General features: G+C 44.2%; 2 protein-coding genes across 4 annotated transcripts in view; one reads left to right on the plus strand and one right to left on the minus strand.

The window, feature by feature from the left end:
• Positions 1–984: 984 nt before the first annotated feature.
• Positions 985–14,266, minus strand: POLR3F (RNA polymerase III subunit F). The gene is made up of 9 exons (XM_062203810.1): positions 14,103–14,266; positions 12,254–12,371; positions 9,586–9,653; positions 9,019–9,086; positions 7,487–7,599; positions 4,628–4,771; positions 4,320–4,427; positions 2,929–3,120; positions 985–2,054 (listed from the first exon to the last, which is right to left on the minus strand). Exons 1-9 carry the CDS (start codon positions 14,162–14,164, stop codon positions 1,977–1,979), a joined length of 951 nt encoding a protein of 316 aa, XP_062059794.1. The 5' UTR covers positions 14,165–14,266; the 3' UTR covers positions 985–1,976.
• Positions 14,267–14,638: 372 nt separating this feature from the next.
• DZANK1 (double zinc ribbon and ankyrin repeat domains 1) overlaps positions 14,639–20,660 on the plus strand; it is a 62,130-nt gene continuing 56,108 nt past the window's right edge. The window contains exons 1-3 of one of the 3 annotated variants that reach the window (XM_062202261.1): positions 14,639–14,676; positions 16,871–16,987; positions 20,016–20,169. In XM_062202261.1, the coding sequence (XP_062058245.1) occupies positions 16,879–16,987; positions 20,016–20,169 (263 nt within the window). In that variant the 5' untranslated portion in view covers positions 14,639–14,676; positions 16,871–16,878. Of the gene's footprint in view, positions 14,677–14,706; positions 14,791–14,826; positions 15,063–16,870; positions 16,988–20,015; positions 20,170–20,660 lie in introns of those variants that run through there. The other 2 variants (XM_062202260.1, XM_062202263.1) reach the window with 2 other exon arrangements.

The raw sequence follows: 20,660 nt of genomic DNA on the forward strand, positions 1-20,660 counted from the left end.
CGGCACTTGAACCGGTGCTCATATGGGATGCTGCAAGCTGGGGCTTAATGCGCTACACCACCATGCCAGCCCCTATGACTTTCTGCTCAGACACATCACACTGGCGCCAGCGCTGTGGCCATCAGCTAAGCCTCTGCCTGCGGTGCTGGCATCCCATATGGACTCCAGTCTGTCCCAGCTGTTCCTCTTCAGATCCAGCTCTCTGCTTATGGCCCAGGAAAGCAGTGGAAGACGGCCCAAGTCCTTGGACCCCTGTACCTGCATGGGAGACCTGGAAGAAGCTCCTGGCTCCTGGTTTCAGATTGGCCCAGCTCCAGCTGTTGTAGCCATTTGGGGAGTGAACCAGCAGATAGAGGACCTGTTTCTCCCTTGCTTTGTCTGTGACTGTCTCTCAAATAAATAAAATCTTAAAAAGACTCATCACACGGTGATTTTTCAGACAGAGTAAGGAAACAAAAAACTAAAACAGGATGAGAAAACAAACTGCATCCTGCCCCCATCACCAAATTGAAATGTGAATGGAAGGAAGGGTCTAGTTTTAAATTTAGCTACATGATTAGACATTGTTGTCTCTTCTGTCTGCTGTAACAGAGCATCATAGACTGGGCAGTTTCTCAACAACACATATTTATTTCTCAATTCTGGATGCTAGAGGTCCAGGATCAAGGCACTGCAGATTGAGCATCTGGCTCAGACAGCTATCTTCTGTGTATCTTCATGTGGCAGAAGGGATGACAGGGCTCTCCGGCTCTTACGGGATAAAATGAATCTATTCAAGAAGACTCCATCCTCAGTGTCTATCACTGTACTCAAAAGCCCCACCTCCACGTGCCATCACACTGGGGATTAGATTTCAACATCTGATTTTGTCTATTGCAGACATTAAGTAAGAATTTAGGGAAAATTTTAGCAAATAACAATGGATGAAATTCTGAAGACTTTTTTTTTTTTTTTTTTTAAAAAAAGATTTATTTGAAAGGCGGCAGAGTTACAAAGATGCAGAAGCAGAGACAGGTCTCCCACCCACTGATTCACATTCTCCAAATGGCCCCAACAGCTGAGCTGAGTCCATCCAAAGCCAGGGCCAGGAGCTTCTTCCGGGTCTCCCACATAGTTGCAGGGGCCCAAGGACATGGGCCATTCTTTGCTGCTTTCCCAGGCACATTAGCAGGGAGCTGGATCAGAAGTGGAGCAACCAGGACTTGAACTGGTGCCCAAATGGGATGCTGGCACTATAGGCCAGGGATTTAACCCATTGTGTCACAGCACCAGCCCCAGAAACTCTGAAGGCTTTAATAGAGAAGGGACTGTGAGAATATTCTCCTTAGGCTGGTACTAGTAATCAGCATTTCTGCACTGTAAACGCACCCCTGACAAGTCTCCACTGGCGTTTGGGGTAAGTATGACGTCATACTCCTCGGAAAGACGACAATAGTATGAAGAAAAGGGACGCTTCACTCTGCCTTACTGTGCTCTCAGCTGTCCATATCCCCGCTATTCCTACCTTCACCACTTAATTTTTTCTCAATGAAACCACTAGGAAATAGAAAGCAGAAACGTTGGTAGTGAACCAAATCACAAAATTTCCAAAGAAGGCTTTAATAAATAACTTCAAAATGAACATCCATATGCTCTAGTATTACCAGAGTACTTGGTCAGTATGGATTTGTTGACTTCTTTCCTTGAACTGTCACAAAAAAGTCTTGAAAACTTCAAAAGATATATTTCTCCAGAGCTTCAAAGTATTTTATTTACTGAAGAATGGATCTTACTACTAACTCTTTCATATTCTGTTGGCCACTCTACCAATATAAATTCAGTCTTCATAAATAAAAAATATATTTCCATAGCCGCAGGTCTGTATCCAATACTGTGAAGTTTGCTTTCAAGGAAATTTCATGTTTCTTCATGAATTCAATTATCTGCTCCCAAAGTAACTTCACTTGCAAAATGTCAGTCAAGTTCATAGCTCTCCATTAAAATTCGAGCCACTCTGTCATGTAAATACAATTAGATGGTGAAATCTCACCACCTTCATGGCAGTCATCAAAAACCTTTAAAAAAGAAAACAGCTTTTATTCACACTGAAGTTCTAAAGGGATTGGGACTGTGTGTAAGGACGCTCTGTAGCGGGCCCGGCTTTGTGATCCCAAAGTAGGCCAATGACAGGTCTTTCACTGCAGCACTGAGATGACTGTGCTCACCTGAACCACTTAACTCCGACTAACTGGATGCTTCCCGCCAGCCTGCCTCCTGTTTGTGAAGGGTGCTAAACAGATTTCCCAACGCATTGTTTCTTTTTCTAGGAATTTTGAAATTAGGGCATGGAGAGCTTGGGCATACAGACAAGAGCCAGTATAACGAACTATGACTGGCAGCCCAACAATCTAAATGCCGTGAGGAGTGGGCCAGGGATTCCTGCTCTGTGGTGTCCTGGGTGGCTACAGCAGGCAACTGACACACCTACATGACCTGGGAATGAATATCTGAGGCTGAACTGCTTGTTACTTCCAAGCTGTACGCTCTTCAGGTTTCCTAAACCTAAACTCCGTCACTCTTAAGGGGACAGACCATCACTAGTGCCACAGACAGAAGGAGGGTTAAATAAGACACGTGACAATCATTAAGAACATGCCTGGCCTGCAGCAGGCTCTCAAATCTCATTTTCTTTTCTACTTATATTAAATGATTAGCCCTCATTAAAAAAAATCAAGGCCAAGGGTAGCAACCATGAACATCCTTGACCGGTTATTGCAAGAGAAAATGCATAGCATTCTGTTCATTAAAGGTCTGTTCATCAAAGTTATAGGGAGGTTTGGCAGCTCTTATTCACCCCTAAGACTCTGAGAAAACTGGGTGGTCTGCTCTCTTCTTGGTGTCACTTGTACCTGGTGGCAGTCAAGGTAAAGAGAAGCCACTTGAACTCACCGGGCAGAGGCCACAAGGTGCCCGGACCAAACCTGTGGGCGGGATGATTGGACTGACTGCCCGGTAGAGTTTCATGTGTCCGTCCACGCTGCCAACTGTGCCTTCTTTTGCCGCGATGATCGTCATCTCCACTTTCCCATCATAAATGAGGGTATTCAAGATGGTTTCAATATCCTCCATGGACAATTCTACCTACAAAAGGGGTATGTTAGAAAGGAGATAAAAGCCGGTGCCGCGGCTCAATAGGCTAATCCTCCGCCTTGCGGCGCCGGCACACTGGGTTCTAGTTCCGGTCGGGGCGCCGGATTCTGTCCTGGTTGCCCCTCTTCCAGGCCAGCTCTCTGCTGTGGCCAGGGAGTGCAGTGGAGGATGGCCCAAGTCCTTGGGCCCTGCACCCGCATGGGAGACCAGGATAAGCACCTGGCTCCTGCCTCCGGATCAGCATGGTGTGCCGGCCGCAGCGCGCCAGCTGCGGCGGCCATTGGAGGGTGAACCAAAGGCAAAGGAAGACCTTTCTCCCTGTCTCTCTCTCTCTCACTGTCCACTCTGCCTGTCAAAAAATTAAAAAAAAAAAAAAAAAAAAGAAAGGAGACAAAAAGGACAAGGGGATATCCTTTTGGAGGGTGTAATAAAGTGTAAAGGGCCAGGATTTCTTGGCGACACAGGGAAGCACTATGCTGGAGAAGAACTGAAAGCAAACAGGGCGAGTGAATGATGGTTCAAGTTGGCACAAACCTCTGAAATGCCAGACAAGTCTAACCTGATGCAGGGTCTGACACTTTGTGATGTCTTTACCCTAACTAAAATCTAGAAGTTCAAAAAGTAACATTCCTTGGGCAAAAACTTGATAGAGGTTTACAAAATGCTTGAGCAGAAAGCACTTCAGATATCAAATAGTCCAAGTTCCTCATCTGTGACCTGGGAAATGATAATGGCTCGTCCAAATGCCACTCTGACTCGTTTGCAGACTGTGGAAATCATCGGGGTCCTTGTGGATAATCCTTTAATATGTGAGTGACACACTAACATCTCCTAAGTATGAAAACACCCATAAATGGTCGTGTCTGATATTTTGCAAATGCACTGAAATGTCGCTGAGAAAATCACGAACTTGACTTTGGATCTGGGTGGTGAAATGTACCATCAGGCCTGCTCTCTGCCCCAAGCTCCAGAACAGCTGAGACTGCCTGAAGGCAATGCCCGGCTCTGCCTGAGGCACAGGACAATGCTTCCCCAACGTGGGCTCTGCAGAAGGGTCACAGCCGTCATTGAAAAGGGGGCCTGGGCCCACCATGTTTGGAATACACTGTAAAGTACATCCTTATGGTGACGAATACATTTTTAAAAATAAGATGAAAGTTACATGAAACGCTGAGAAATTGAGTTCTGACCTTACTGATTCCCAGTTCGCAGATGTATTTCCACACTTCATGCGAAGAAGCAAATGAACTATTCCTTTGTATCATCGGATTCTGTTTGCTTTCTCGTGCTGTTTCTGCCTGTCAGGGTTGAAACATAAGAGATCCAAGCAAGAATAAGGGTGAATGTTTCCTGAATACAATTTATACAAGAGTAGAACAAATTGTTAAAACTACCAATTTCAGTATTTTCAACCTTCTAAAAATATGATATGAAAGATCATTCTTTTTGAAAAATCTTTAAAAAAAAGATCTGTGATATTTCCTCAATTATGCCTCACCTTGCTTTGTAGAAACTTAAAACACTGTTGGTTAAGCACCTCTACAAATTCAGATTCAAAATCCTGGTCACTGTACCAGGCTCCCCCAGTCACGGACCGGTCTGGTTGCAGGTTATAGAGCATGTACACCTTCTTTTTTGAAGCCTAGGAAAAGAAAAACATTCAACTGTTAATAAGATAACAGCATCCAAAAAACAAACTGAAAAAATAATAAACTGTTTTAGAACAGCTTTTTACATACAGAATCATCACACGGACAGTACAGTCTCTGTATGCTCCACACCCATATTATTAATGTCTCATATTAGTATGGAATACCGTCCACAATGAGTCAATACTGACATATCATTATCGGCTAGAGGCCACATTTTATTCAGATTTTATTAGTTTCCCCTAACGTCCTTTTCTCTCCATGACCCCATCCAGGACACTGTATTACATTTAGTCATCAGTTTTCCTTGGTCTCCTTCTGGTTGTGACAATTTCTCATCTATATGAATATGGACACATGAATATTTATTTTATATGTTTAGTTATAATCCAGTACTATTTTGTAATCCCAATTGTACCAGCTTAGAGCATTGGAGCTCTTCCGTTATATGACACTTTTGTTGTTGTGTGTGTGTTCAGGCACTTTCTTATTTCCTGCTGCCTCTAGATGTCAGCATCACCTTAAGTACGAAGGAACTTGAAAAATGAAAACGGAAAATGACATTGGAAGTTGATTTTTGTGCAAAAATTTTTTCTGAAATCCCTGCATAGGGATTTTCACAAAGACTGAAGAAAATGTATGTTTTGAGGAAACTATTGTCCATTTCTTTTAGTGGAGAACGGTATTAACAACCAATGTACAGGTGCCAGGTATGTTCATTGCTCCAGGTACTGTTGCTTCTAGGCCTTCTCAGATGACAGATGAGATGTATGTGTGAACACTAACCACAGTACATCAAAGTAATTAGCATGAGTATCTGTGTAACACCTACACTTACATTAAACTGAACATGAGCTCATACTGATGTCTCCAACTCTCATCTATTTCCACTTGGATCACGGCAGCCCCCTCCCCTTGTTTATCTGTAACTTCCCACAAACCCGAATCCCACCATTGTTTAATAAAGAACCTGACAGCCTTTGTCCCTGGTTCCTGGGTCCACAGACCACCCTGGGTAGATGCTCACAAAGCGACTCATGTGTCAGGACAGAAGCTCTCCATTCTGGAACAACCATTTGGGCTTTGGGCCACATGACATCAGCCTAACTTCTTGAGATGGAGAGGGGACTAGCGATTGACCTCAGTCACATGGCCAAGGATTCAATCAATCAAGCCTATGTAATGCTCGCCAATAAAAACTTTGGACACCAAAGTGTGGGTGTACGTCCACGGTTGGTAATCATGCAGCCATGTGCCAGGAAAGTGCTGCTTCTTGAGGCTATGAAATCTTCATGTCTGAAACCCTTTCAGATCTCGTGCTTCAACTGGTAGGTTCTTTGTATCATTTAAACAAAGCTGTAATGCTACTTTAGTGCTTTCCTGGATTTTCTGAGTCCTTCTGGCAAATGATTGAACCTGAAGGAATCACAGGAACCCCTAAATTTGTCACTAGTTGGTCAAAGCCTGGGTGTTCTGGAGACTCTTGAAGTTGTGACTGGTGTCTAAAGTGAGCACAGGATTGTACCTTTGATCTGTGAAATTTGAGTTCAGTACTTCATGTCAGAATTGCATTGCAACCAGCAACCCTCATCCATTTATATAAATGTTCCCTTCTAGTCTACCGTGTGGAGTGGCATCAAAATTTCTAAGTAGGATCCTCAAGGAAAACGACGTGATGACCCCAAGCGCTGTGCCCATGTACATTTCCTTTCACCTTTAGTCTTATGGACACTACTAACTCCCAAGTCACTTATGTCAGCACCTCACTCCTCTACTCTATTCAGTATGTGGGTTTTTCCCACATTTGTAAAAAATTTAATTTGCTACACTGTGGTGTAGCAGGCTAAGTCTCCACCTGCGGCACCTGCATCCCATATAGGCACTGTTAGGCGTCCCAGCTGCTTCTCTTCTGATCCAGCTCTCTGCCTATAGCCTGGGAAAGCAGTGGAAGATGGCCCACGTGCTTGGGCCCCTGCACTCACATGGGAGACCCAGAAGAGGCTCCTGGCTCCTGGCTTTGGATTGACAAAGCTCTCCTGTGCTCTACCTCTTCAACTTTCCTCACCAGTCTGTCCCCAACCCCTGATTTTCTTTTTCCACTGTGTCCACAGTCTTGCCTTCTTTAGAGCATAATACAGTTGGAGTTGGAATACAGCATGCAGTCTGTTCAGATTGCCTTCTTTCACTTAGCAATATGTATAAGATTCATTCATGTCTTTCCATGAGAGCTCATTTCTCTTGATTACTGAGCAATATTCCAATCTGAAGGGTGGGCAGGAACACTGGTTGGCACTGGACAGGATGCTGTGCCAGGGCACAGGTCATTCTGTGGTCTGTTCATCCGTAACCAAGCACCCAAACAGGGCCTGGCACTTAGCAAACACTCAGTAGGTAACTATTCAGTGGGAAAGCTAACATGCTAGGATCAAGTGAATTTTCTTACACACTACTGTATCTGTGACTCCAAAAATTGTTCACCAAAGAAAATGAAGTAGCTTTAGATTTTTGAATGCATAAGACAACAGAAGTTAACTATATTGGCACATATCTAAGCAGCATCTTCAAACCAATCCAATGTGAGCTAAAAGTTTAAAGAAGTCTTTTTTCACCAGTTGTCTTAAATCATGACATGGCTTAAAGAATCAAAACTAGGTAGGGAACAACATATGAAATAAACATTTGTGGGGGAAAAAGAGAAAATTACTCACTGCTACAGATTTAACAGCTTTGATTAGCTTTTTACTTTCCAAATTTTTAAGTATTTTATTGATTTCTGTTAATGGCAGGTTACTTTTATATCGGATATCTCTGCTCCATATTCCTATAAGAAAATAAAGTAAAATAAGATGAATTATGGAGTTCATGGATTTTTTTGTTTCTATTCCTATGGATTCTATCTCATCCCCAAACTAGCAACGTAAAGCTGATAGTAAATCTTTGAACAAGAAGCTTTAGGTAAATATGTTACAAAAAAAAAAAAAAAAAAAAAAAAAAGCCAATTGAAATAGAGTTAAGACCTGTGCATAAAGTAAAGGAAGTAGGCAAAACAATAAGTGATATGCTTTACATTTTAACTGGAAATTTCTTGGAATCTCCATGTGGCACCCTTTAAAAGCTATATAGGAAGGATATAACTGCAATGAAAAAAAATCATGAATGCTTTTGAATTAATTTATAATGGTCTCCTCCATTCCCTCATTTTCTTATATTTTCCCTTTAGATAGTAAACATGAAAAGCAATGTAAAATCTGGGTCAGGGTTAACACCATGCTCGGCTGGGAACAACATCACCCTTGTGTTGCATACTCATGTGCACATGTCCATTCTTTATACAACAATGCAGCTGTGCAATGGAAAACGGAAGTCTGTGGTTCTTACAGTTGCTAAAGCCCGTGTGAGAAGTTACATGTGGAAAGGGAATGTGTACAAATATACTTTGCTTTATTTTCTTTCTAATGTAGATGCATAATGAGATAGGATTTTCTTTTTAAATAGAGAATGGCTTCTCCTAAGATTACTTTTAAAATGTTAATCTAATACATATACAAATTAATACGTTTTAGATCACACCAAATTTGCAAGCTAATATCAATATTCAATATACTCTAAATGATAGTAAGTATAGGTTGTTCTCTCTGTACATAGGGAGGCAGCCTGTCGGGTTTCCCCCACCCGGCAATAAACCTTTTCCCTTAAAAAAATGACAGTAACTATAATCTTGATACAGTTCTTCAATGAGAGGAGAGGGAAGGATAGCTGCTGAAGCACACACCACAACAGCAGGGGGTGCCATACCAATCATCATCTTGTCCTTGCAAAACCAGAGGTGTTACTATCCACCATTTACAGAACTGATGAAGAGGCTAAGGCTCACAGAGTTTAAGTAACTTGTTCAAGGGGATGAATTACAAAGCAAAGATTTTAAAAACACTGAAGTTTTAACTTATTATTTTAAACAGATAATTCATTTATGTGGCTCAAAATTCAGAAGTCTCTTTCCATCCCTGGCCATTGCTATCCAGTTCCTGCCTCCCTGGGGCAACAACAGCATCAGTCTTGGGTGTCCTCCAGAGTATGACGTGTATGCTATACGTGTCTGTCATTTTCCTATTCTCCCTCTTAAAACCAAGGGCAGCATACTAATCTGCTCCCCAGTCCAAACCCTGAAAAGTCAGGATCTCAGTCCTTGTATCTAACCTCTAAGACAATGTTTTTTGCTGCTTCATTCTCACATGCTTACCTTTATTTCCTGCATCCTCTATGATTTGATATACTAGTTTTTCTTGGTTGTCCGATCCCTTCATCTTACTGTAGGGAAATAAAACAGAATGAGGAAGGCAAGGGGGTACAGGATAATCTAACAATCTACATCACCACGTAAATGAATGAGCAGACACAGTCATCACACTGACTTATTCACCAAAAGAAAGGCTTACCTTAAAAAGAATGAGACAGAGCTGTATGTACCAACATGAAAAGATGTCCAAGATATAGTAAGTGAAAAAAACAAGTTACACAACAGCATGGATAGCATGGTCCCATTTTTGTTAAAAAAAAAAAAAAAAGATTATATATAAATACATAGTATATAAATATATAACCACTTATGTGTATTTATATATAACTAGAAGAAAGCGTACCCACCAACTACTAGGAGCAGTCAATCTGGGAAGTGGAGTTTATGACAGGAGTGGGGATGATGTGCAGGACACGTCTGCACTACACAATTCTGCATCAGCTTTCTCCCAACACATTTACTACTTTTGTAATAATTAACACTTTCTAAGAATTAAAAGTAGGTGCTTACCCAGCATTCTGAGAGTCCTTTATTCTATATAAAAGGCCTGTATTACTTCTTAAGAGATCCAATTGACCCTAGAATGTTTTTTTAATAGAAAATAGGAGTCAATTATATTAGAGATAATCAAATCCAGTGACTTTTAACATCTTGTATTATACAGACTAAAATATCCTTCCTTGCACGGTTACTGGTCAGTTCTCACCTGGGACAAGTTTTTACCAACATATCACATACAACGTATTTTTCAAAATAGCCTTTTCATTTCAAATTAAAAATATCCAATATAAAAGCTTCCTATATGCTACATCCCAGCTTGGTTATATGACCAATATATACAGAATTCTTAAAAAGCAGTTTTAGAATTGTAAATACCCATAGTCAAATTCAACTATCCAAATTATATATACAATAGAAATAAAAAAGGCTAAATATGAATAAATATCCCATGGTACAAGTAAATAAAACTCATATAGTCAGTGGTGATACTTATTGATATGTGTAACTTACAGAGTTACCTGAAAATAAGGTAGAAAGGTCAACCAATGAATAAGGCCTATAGTAGTCGTGTTTTTATATAATACATCAAAAGTCAAATACAGTGTTTTCTACCATGCTCCTGAAATCCCTTGAATGTGAACTTGGGAGAACCTCGAAGGTGGTCCCACTGGGTTTCTTGCAGTTGGGAAACCTTGGCTGAGAGGGAACCCGTTTCCATGTGTTAAAACTGGACAGACGTGTGACCTAGAAATGGATGAAGAACGACGGCCCTCTCCCTCCCCTATTCCCACCAAGTGGCAAAGCAGGACCACACAGTTCAATTCAGAGGCTCCTTCCAGTCATTTACTCAGCCTATAAACATTTGCTGAACACCTGTACTGTGCCCCATGTTAGGATAGCTTGTTTGCAGGGACAAACACGAATTCTAAAAGGGAAATATACAACTAACTTCAATAGCATCTGACTCGCATCAAGACAAAGGTAAATTAAGGGTGGTTAGGCACTCAGGGAAGAGTCTGTGGCACAGTATGGGGGTTCACCGATGGCTTCCTGGAGACAGCGGGACAGCTGGGTCCTAAAGGACAGCAGAGAGCTAGGCAGTCTGTGAAGAGGAGGAGGAGGGGCATTCCAAGCATGGAGGACAGCAGGAGCCAAGGTCCTGAGGCTTCTAGCAACATGATGTGGCAGGAAATGAGAAACAACCTGTTCCTTCTGAAGTCAGAGCTGTGAGGCAGAGTGGTGCAGGAGATAAGCAGGGGCTCAGTGTGGTAAACCCAGCAGCCCGGACTTCATTCTCTAGTGCACGTGGATTTTAGGTGGGAGAGTGAGTTGGTCAGAGCTGCAGTTACAGTAGATCAGACTGGCTGCTCTGGGGCATACACGGTCGGGACTGCCAGGGAGGATGCCAGTGCAATCGTTCAGGCAAATGCCAAGAGCCTGAGTACAGCGGGCGCACTGGGAATACAAATGGGGGATCAAATCTGAGAACGGCGGCAGAGCCCAAAGCAGCACCGCTTTGTCACTTATTAACAGCCACTCCCTTGCTTGTGATCGTCTGATAGCTCTCCCACACCCGAAGCCTACGGCCAGTGCCAGGCAGTGGGTAGATGGCTGCAGTGCTGGTGAGAGAGGGAGGCACTGAGGACAATCTTCAGTCGGAAAGGAAAAGCCTGGGAGGGAAACCAGAGGACGAAAAGGAGTATTTGCCACTGCTACAACCTCCCAGAATCCCTTCCTCTCTCCTTCCGTACCACAGCGAAATGATTAGAAAACTCCAACCCTTGTGTTCCCTTGGACTGGCAATCTGGCCCACCATTTGCTTTTATCAATAACATTTTTATTGGAACACAGCCACATCCATTTATGTGTCATCACTCATGGCTGCTTCTTGCTAAAATGACAGAGTTGAGTAATTGTGGTAAAAACCATAAGGCCCACAAAGCCTAAAATATACTATCTAGCATTTTATTAAAAAAATCGCCAACCCCTGGGGTTCAAGGTTGAAGGGAATGGTTTAAGGAAAGGTTTAAGTGTCTTTGAATCTCTATATAGAGTACGAAGGCTGAGAAGTGCCATGATGTGCCCTCTGCAATACCGGGCTGGGAAAGCTGAAGGCATACATCAAAGGCAGGGGGGACAGGCATCCAGACCAAACCAGCGGACGGTAACCTCCACCTTCCTCCACCGTCATGATCTATTCAGGACGTCGACGGATGGGATGACGCCCACCACGCTGGGTAGGGCCATCTGCTTTACTCAGCTCACCAATGTAAATGCTAACCTCTTCCAGAATATCTTTCCAGACATCCTCAGAAACAACGGCTGGCCAGGTATCTGTGAACCTCATCTCCTAGTCAGGCTGATACATAAGGGTAACCATCACAACTACACACTGGCAAGCACTGACCACTGCCACGCTGGTTGAGTATCCCTGGTTCAAAATCCGAAATGCTCCAAATCCTGAAACTTTCTGAGTGCCCACAGGATGCTCAGAAGGTCCAGATATTGGAGCATTTTGGATTTGCAGATTAGGTATGCTCAATCAGTAAAGTCTATGGAAATATTCTAAAATCCCCAAAACTCCAAGATCTGAAACTTCCCTGGTCCCAGGTATTCCAGACAAGGGGCAATAAACCTAGAAATAAGGAATCACAGGAACTAGTTGGATTCCCCTTACCATGGACAGGAGTCTATTGATGGCCACGGCCCGCTGCTGGGCTTCTATATGAGGCATTTCATTCTGAATCACCTGGTCTGTGATTCCATGAGGGAACTGCTGGCATAATTCTATAATCCTAGAAACAAAGGGAGAACGATTCCATTCTCATTTACCTTTCAAAAGGCAGTGTGTGTGTGTGGGGGGGCGGTTTGTGGGGAATATAAGCAAAGCAGTTTGTGTTTCTCCCCCCACCACCACCACATTTGGCAGATAATCCAGGCTTCTATTTAATTTTGAACCAAAGCATGACAAAAATTGAGGAAGACACTATCCATGTATATATTCATATGATCTTAAAATTATTGTTATTTTAAGGGAAGTATCCCTCACCAATAAGAACTTTTAATTAGAGCAAAAGTTTAATAAAAACAGAAAAAATATTATAGCTGAGACATCAATTTTCTCAGATGAAATAAGTAAACAAAGTTAAGCTACAGCTCTGTTAGAAGGCAAATCAAATATTGCTAATAGGAAGCCCAATTTTTTTTTTTTTAACTTGAAAGGCAGAGTAAGAGAGAGAGAGAGAGAGAGAGAGAGACTGAGCGTCTATCCACTGGTTCACTCCTCTTACGGCACCAGCCAGCAAAGGGTCAGGCTGAAGCCAGGAGCCAGGAGCTTCTTCAGGGTAGCAGGGGCCCAAGCGCTTGGGCCACCTTCCACTGCGTATTAGCAGGGAGCTGGATCAGAAGTGGAGCAGCCGGGTCTCAAACCAGAACCCATTTGGGATGCCGGCACTGCAGGGGGTGACTCTGCCTGCTGTGCCACAATTCTGAGTGCCCACAGGATGCTCAGAAGGTCCAGATATTGGAGCGTTTTGGATTTGCAGATAAGGTATGCTCAATCAGTAAAGTCTATGGAAATATTCTAAAATCCCCAAAACTCCAAGATCTGAAACTTCCCTGGTCCCAGGTATTCCAGACAAGGGGCAATAAACCTAGAAATAAGGAATCACAGGAACTAGTTGGATTTTAGAATTATCCCTATCAAACAACAGAAGACCAAATCTTGTCTTAGGATCAATAAATGCGATACCCGTGCAGTTTGAGAAAGTCAGGGTCTTCTTAAAATCATGCGATAAAACAGAAATAACAGAGCACTGGCAAAATATACAAAATTGGAAGAGGCTTTAGGCACCCTAAAACCTTAAGTTCAATACTTTACACTGGGGGCCGGCTTCGTGGCATTGTGGGTGACGTCCATATGGGCGCTGGTTCACGTCCGGCTGCTCCATTTCCCATCCCGCCCCCTGCTAATGGCCTGGGAAATGCATGGAGGATGGCTCAAGTGCTTGGCCCCTGCCACCCACAAGGGAGACCTGGATGAAGCTCCTGGCCTAGCCCCGGCCATAGCCACTGAGGCCATCTGGGGCGAGAACCAGCAGATGGAAGAGCTCTCTGTCTTTCCCTCTCTCTATGTAACTCCGACTTTCAAATAAATATTTTTTAACATTTCACACGAAGCTGTGTGGCGTAATCTGGATTTATAAGCACAAACTACACCCCAACCCAGTGCAAACGTCCCGCAAAGGAGTCCCTAGGAATAGGAGCGATCCTGGATCAGAACACACACTCATAACTTCCCAGACCAAAGTTACTCCAAGTTGCAAGCTGTCAACCCCGTTTTGAACTTCTGTTCTCGTAGGGAAAAAGTGGATTGGAGAGAGGGTCCAGAACCCGCCATCACTTTCCCGCGTGCTCACCCAACCTGCTCTGGCCGCTGTCCAGGGAGCCTAGAGAAGGGGTCCAGCTGCCCAAATAGCTGGCTGCCTACAAGGCGTCCCGCGCCGGGAACCCAGTCCCCGGCTTACCTGTTTTCTATTTCGACGGGATCCGCGTCAGGCGGCTGCACCTTCACCTTCACTTCAGCCATGAGGGCGCAGTTCCCGTTCTGTCTGGGGAGAAGTGCACCGAGCCGCTGGAGAGCCAACAGGGGAACCCTGGAGCTGGCGGCAGATACAGCAGGGCCGGGGCTATGGGGCCTTCTTCTCCGTGTCGCGGCCGGTCCTTCCTGGCCCGTCGGCTTGGGGCGGCCAAGCCGCGCCTGTTCCGGCACTCGGACCGGCCCCTCTACAGCTCCTTATATTCGCTGTCCAGGATGTCCCCCCCTTGTGGGAAGAAAGAGCCTGGTTCCTTCATTCTATGCTGGGAAGTCACCTTTTCAATATTTTGCAACCTCCGAGCAGGCATATTCTAGGACGCCCCCGGTAAAGCCGTGGGAAAGGCACTCCAGGCGCGTGTGGGTCTCCGCGCCAGCGGCATGGGCGGGGCTGGTTGCTAGGGAGCCGCGTTTCCGCCAATCATCTGCCTAGTTCCCAGCGGGCGGGGCGCGGCTCGCAGCGTCTGTGGTAACCTGGGCCCGAGCGAAGAAGGAGGCGAGAGGCGGTGAGCGGCCCGCGACCCTGCTGTGGGCTGCGGAGGTGCTCTGGAAGTTCTGACTTCGGTCTTGTTGGCTGCAGAAGGAGGAGGGCATCCTTCATTCCAGCCGAGCTGTCCTTGGTGAGCGAGGGCGAGGAACAGACGCGTTCCGGATCTGGTCGGCAAGGGGCCGGGGCCGGTGCAGGGAGCGGTCGGGTGGGCACTGCCGGGTGCTGGTGACCGACCCCTCCGCTAGGACCCAGCCGATCCGCCAGATTCCGGATCCTCTTGGCGAGGGCCCCGTTGGCCTCCCCAGACTCCCAAGGCCACTTGCGACTCCCTCCCTAAATATTTTTATTTTCAACTATTTTAAAAAATTTTATTTTAACTTCCTGCTCCACTTGAATGGACACGTGAGTACGGGCAGGTCCCCCCACCCCCCGAGTCCATCCACCGGTCTCCAGGGGCGACTGCTATGCTGTCATTATCTGTCGTTTATATTCTTGGCTGTCAGTCTGGAGCTGTCCAACAAGAAGATGTTAGGTTTAGTTCTTCCACTTGGTGGAATTACAGCCTCTGGCAACAGGCCAAAAAGAGCAGCATTAGTAGAACTGCAGCAACTAAAACCCAAGAGATGCTGGAAATAGCCTAACTGCAAACTGATTTTTTTAAATAAAAAGCACAACAGCAATTGTAAATAATAAAGTGAAGGTGCAAGAAGTAGACTCTAAGAATTGGATGGATATACAGATTATAGTGGAATAAAGCCTATGTGTCCATTATCAGTGAAATTGGGAAAGGCAGTACAGAGATGCAAATGGTTGCTGTTACAATGAGGAATTTTTCCCTTCAAGCTCATACATTAAAAAATTGAGGCCGGCGCCGAGGCTCAGTAGGCTAATCCTCCGCCTGCGGTGCCGGCACACTGGGTTCTAGTCCCGGTCAGGGCGCCGGATTCTGTCCCGGTTGCTCCTCTTCCAGGCCAGCTCTCTACTGTGGCCCGGGAGTGCAGTGGGGGATGGCCCAAGTGCTTGGGCCCTGCACCCCATGGGAGACCAGGAGAAGCACCTGGCTCCTGCCTTTGGACCGGCGCAGTGCGGTCCTGCTGGGTACTTTTTATATCTGTACCAGCTTCCTTTCTGCTGAGAAGTAATATCCTGCTGTCCAAAACTATCTTTACAGCTTTCAGAAATGATTTTTGGTGACATTTGTAGGGCCAAGGACCTGGAGTTTCCCAGAGGAGTTGTAAATTAACATTTCATGCTACATGCAGAGTTATTTTTGTTCCGCGTGTGTAATGAATTTTTCCCAGGCCAAGGTGGCACAGTTAGCAAAGGCAGGGAACGGTATTGATCTAGAAGGAACTGAGGTCAGAATGTTAGCGATGGTCTTTGCTCTGCCTAATTTTTTTAAAGGGTTATTTTATTTATTTGAAAGGCACAGTGACAGAGAGAGGGGTTGCGGGAGAGATACAGAAAGAGATCCATCCTCCAAATGGCCACAACGGTTACGGCTGTGGCAGACCAAAGCCAGGCGCCTGGAGCTTCATGTGGGTTTCCTACACGAGTGGCAGGAGCTCAGGCACTTGGGCCATCTTCCACTGCTTTCCCAGGAGTGTTAGCAGGAGTTGGCTCTGAAGTAGAGCAGCCAGGACTCCAACTGGCATTCTGATATGGAATGCTGGTGTTGCAGGTGGCAGCTCAACCCACTGTGCCACAGTACCAGCCCCTGCCTTATTTATTTAATCTGCCCATTTAAAATGACTCTTTTATCCTCCATTTTATTCGTTCTTGTTCCTTTCTCAGAAATAGTTGCAGGAGTGGGGGAATCTTTTTTTTTTTTCTGCCAAAGGCCATTTGGATATTTATCCCATCACTTATAGGCCATACAAAATTATAAACTTAAAAATTAGCCTGCTATAAGTTTATTGAATTTGAGTCCTGCCTGTGGTTGCCTTGACAGGGCCAGAACAAATGATATTCTCCACCCCTGATGTAGACAATTAAAATTTCACAAAGGACTTCAACAGCAGAAACTTAGTTCACATATCATGATTACTTCGGTTGAGAATTGAATAATATTTGCAGGTGCACATTAGCAGTGTTTGCTTTAGATTTTACCACTTTTGCTGCGTTTATGTGAGGTGCTGCTCTTCACCGTCTGCGTTCAGACCCAAGTGTACATTGGGATGTCTTTTTTTCCCTAATGTTTTCCATGCAAGGAGAGGAGATGACGGCTGGTTCAGTGTGTGTCCCTCAGATCATTCCACTGCGAGTGCCCCAGCCCGGAAAAGCAAACCATGAAATCGACAACAACACTCTCTTGGAAATGAAATCAGGTAGGAGTCCCGTGTATCTGAAATGGCTTAAGATGACATTGTTATTCTCTGTGTTTATCTGGGAGCTGATTTCTCTGTATGCTTTCTATAGTCAGCACTTTGGAGTTGAAAACTTCCAAGATTTGAAGTGTTGGACGTGGATGGTGTATAGAGTGGTGTGTATTTAGGTTCATGCAGTTAGGTTGGATCAGCCTTGCGTTTCTGTTTCTGCTGGTGTTTAGTTGTAGCACTGCCTTTCCTCCCTAGGTCAGCCAAGGTCAGATGTCCCAGTGCCTACTCAGATGCTCCTGGGACGCCCATGCCCGTTATTTTCCTGGGATAATAAATTTGATCTACTCACAGACTTTCCAGTCAGACAGATCAGAGATTGAGTCGCAGCTTTGACAACTTCTGGTGACCTGGGGCACATTTCTTTGCCTTTCTGAGTCTCGGTTTCTTCATTGGATATAAAGATAACATCATCCACCACTCAGAGCCACTGTGACTTTTAGATGAGTTGGCATACACGTGAGGTGTACGGCCTCTGGCAGGCAGTAATGCCAAAACGAATCTTAGTTGTTATTACAGAAATAAAACAACAACTGTATTTCTTGGTTCTGTATATACTTTAGACTCACATCTACGTTTGTATATGTGTATATGTGTGTGTTTACGAAGGTAGTTCAAAATGTTCTTTGAAAAAATGAGTTGGAAAATAGGTTTCTTTTGGTGTGTAGTAATGATAAAGGCTTACTCACTGGATAATGCTCATTGGTAAATACTGAATGTGTTACCTTGAGAGCCATTGAGCATCTGTTGCTGAGGTTGTGGAAAGAGACTCCATATCATTATAGACACTTTCCATGAACTCTTTGAAGTGTATTTTATATAAATAAATATATATTTCTATTTATGCAGATACTATAGTATATGCATATATATACTTAATATGTACATATGTATACACTTAAAATAAGGAACTAGTTTCTATAGGTAATATGAAGCAACATTTGGATAAAAAAGACTTTGAGATTCCAATTATGTACTTTAGTAAATAAACTCTATGCTAATTATTTAGATTTCTAGTATGATCCCTAGACCAAGACTTCTAAGATGTTATACTCTGACCTCATTTATCTTAACAACTAACATGATTTTTTAAAAAATTATTTTATTTATTTGAAAGGCAGAGGTACAGAGAGAGGTAGAGACAGAGAGACAGAGGTCTTCCATCCGCTGGCTCACTCCCCAAAAGGCTGCAATGACTGGGGCTGGGCCAGACTGAATCCAGGAGCCAGGAGCTGCTTCTGGGTCTCCCATGTGGGTGCAGGGGCCCAAGTACTTGGCCCATCCTCCACTGTTTTCCCAGGTGCATCAGAAGAGAGCTGGATCAGAAGTGGAGCAGCTGGGACATGAACTGGTGCCCATATGGGATGTTGGCACTGTGGGCTGAGGCTTAACTTGCTATACTGTAGCACCAGCCCCACTAAAATGCTTTTACTTTTTAAATTTATTTATTTGAGAGGCAGAGTTACAGACAGAGAGGAGAGTCAGAGAAAGGTCTTCCATCTGCTGTTTCATCCCCAGTGGTCGCAATGGCCAGAGCTGAGCTGATCCGAAGTCAGGAGCCAGGAGCTTTTCCCTTGTACAGGGGCCCAAGCACTTGGGCCATCTTCTGCTGCTTTCTCAGGCCATTAGCAGGGTGCTAGATGGGAAGCAGAGCAGCCAGAACGTGAACCAGCATGCACATGGGATGCTGGCACTGCAGGCTGTGGCTAAACCCCCATGCTACAATGCCAGCCCCATGAAGACTCTTTACAAGGTTATTCATAAGAATGCTTGTAATTGCAAAATAAAGAAAATGACAGTGAACAAGCCTACCTATCCATCTGTAGGAAATTGGTTAACTATCTTTCATCTCTACAAGAGATTGTGATGTAACCTTAACAGAGAGTGAAGACCTTTGTGTGCCAGTGTAGCACAATATCCAAGATGATCTGTTAAATGAAAAAGGAAATGTGTGGACTGAGTGATGGTATTCCACCACCAATGTGAAAAAAGTGGGTAAATAAGAATATATGCATAGGTCTTTCTATGGCTATTAAAAATTTTTTAAGGATACTCAACATACCATTGGATGCCTCTATGGTGGAAGGGAGAATTTTCATTGTGTACTCCTTTTGAACCTTTGGAATCTTGAATTTATTACCTTTAATTTTTTCCCAAAAAGTATAGGGATTATTAACCAAGTCCAAATAAAATATAATAGAGCATTCTTAAGAGATGCTCAAAAATTAAAACTTAGCTTCTGGAGCTGGTACTGTGGCATAGTGGGTAAAGGCGCCGTCACTGATGCCGGCATCTCACGTGGGCACTGGTTCGAGTCGTGGCTGTTCCACTTATGATCCAGCTCCCCACTAATGCACTTGAGAAAAAGCATCGGAAGATGGTCCAAGTCCTTGGGCCCCTGCATCCACATGGGAGACCCGGAAGAAGCTCCTGGCTCCCGACTTTGGCCTGGCCCAGCCCCAGCCTTTACAACCATCTGGTGAGTGATCAGTGGATGGAAGACCCATCTCTGTCTTTTCCTCTTCCTCTCTCCCTGTAACTCTGCCTTTCAAATAAATAAATAAAATCTTTAAAAAGAAAACTTAGCTTGTACTTGTGGGTATTGTTATTTTAAAACTGACTCCTATTCCATGCGTATCAGTGCCTTGTTGGAGAGGCACAACAGGTGCTGGCTCAACAGCATAGCATATGGAGCCGGCCCAGCAGTCAAACCACATCTCTGTTACTTAGCAAGCTTCAGCATCTCTCCAAGACTCAGTTACATCATCTGTAAAATGGATATAAAATGGGAACAGCAGGTAAAATGAGCCAGTTCATAAAAAGCACAGTGCTGGCACAGAGAAAGAATGAATTATTGTTAATTATTAATATTCATTTCCACAGTGTATAGAAAATCTCCCAGAGTACCCGACCTGCAGGTGTTATTCATGGACCTGATACTTTACTTCCCCTTACAGATATCCTGTTTTGGTTTTTTCAGACACCCCAGACGTCAACATATATTATACCCTGGATGGCAGCAAACCTGAATTTCTAAAGAGAATTGGTTATGGTGAGAACAATACATTGAAGTATACAAAACCCATTACCCTGCCTGATGGAAAAATACAAGTGAAAGCTGTTGCCGTCTCTAAGTAAGTTAAGGACACGGTCATCAAATTAATGTATAATGCAACAAGGCGGTGTCCCAATTTTATTTTTCTTCTTATGAGAATCAGAGCACTAATGATTATTTTTCATTTCAAGATATATAGGTAACTGTAAAGAAATATTTATCTATTTTGTTTGAAAGTCAGAGTTACACAGAGAGAAAGAGAGGCTGAGAGGCAGAGAGAGAGAGAGAGAGGTCTTCCATCTGCTGGTTCACTCCACAACTGGCCACAACGGTCAGAGCTGCGCCAAACTGAAGCCAGGAGCCTGGAGCTTCTTCTGGGTCTGAGCCTGGAGCGGGTGCAGGGACCCAGGGACTTGGGTCATCCTCCACTGCTTTCCCAGGCCATAGCAGAGAGCTGGATCAGAAGTGGAGCAGCCAGGATTCAAACTGGCACCCATATGGGATGCTGGCACTGCAGGCGGTAGCTTTACCCACTAAGCCACAGCACCGCCCCTATATAGGTAACTTTTT

Source organism: Lepus europaeus, chromosome 10, assembly GCF_033115175.1.
Source record: "Lepus europaeus isolate LE1 chromosome 10, mLepTim1.pri, whole genome shotgun sequence".
NCBI lineage: Eukaryota > Metazoa > Chordata > Mammalia > Lagomorpha > Leporidae > Lepus > Lepus europaeus.

Bases quoted from the DNA above. Each gene is read 5' to 3' on its own strand.
- POLR3F (XM_062203810.1), bottom strand. From the start codon at position 14,164: ATGGCTGAAGTGAAGGTGAAGGTGCAGCCGCCTGACGCGGATCCCGTC. The intron at 9,087-9,585 runs GTAAGCACCTAC...ATTTCCCTACAG, and splicing joins AAGGACTCTCAGAATGCTGG to TAAGATGAAGGGATCGGACA. The intron at 4,772-7,486 runs GTGAGTAATTTT...TTCTTTTCCTAG, and splicing joins AAGCTGTTAAATCTGTAGCA to GCTTCAAAAAAGAAGGTGTA.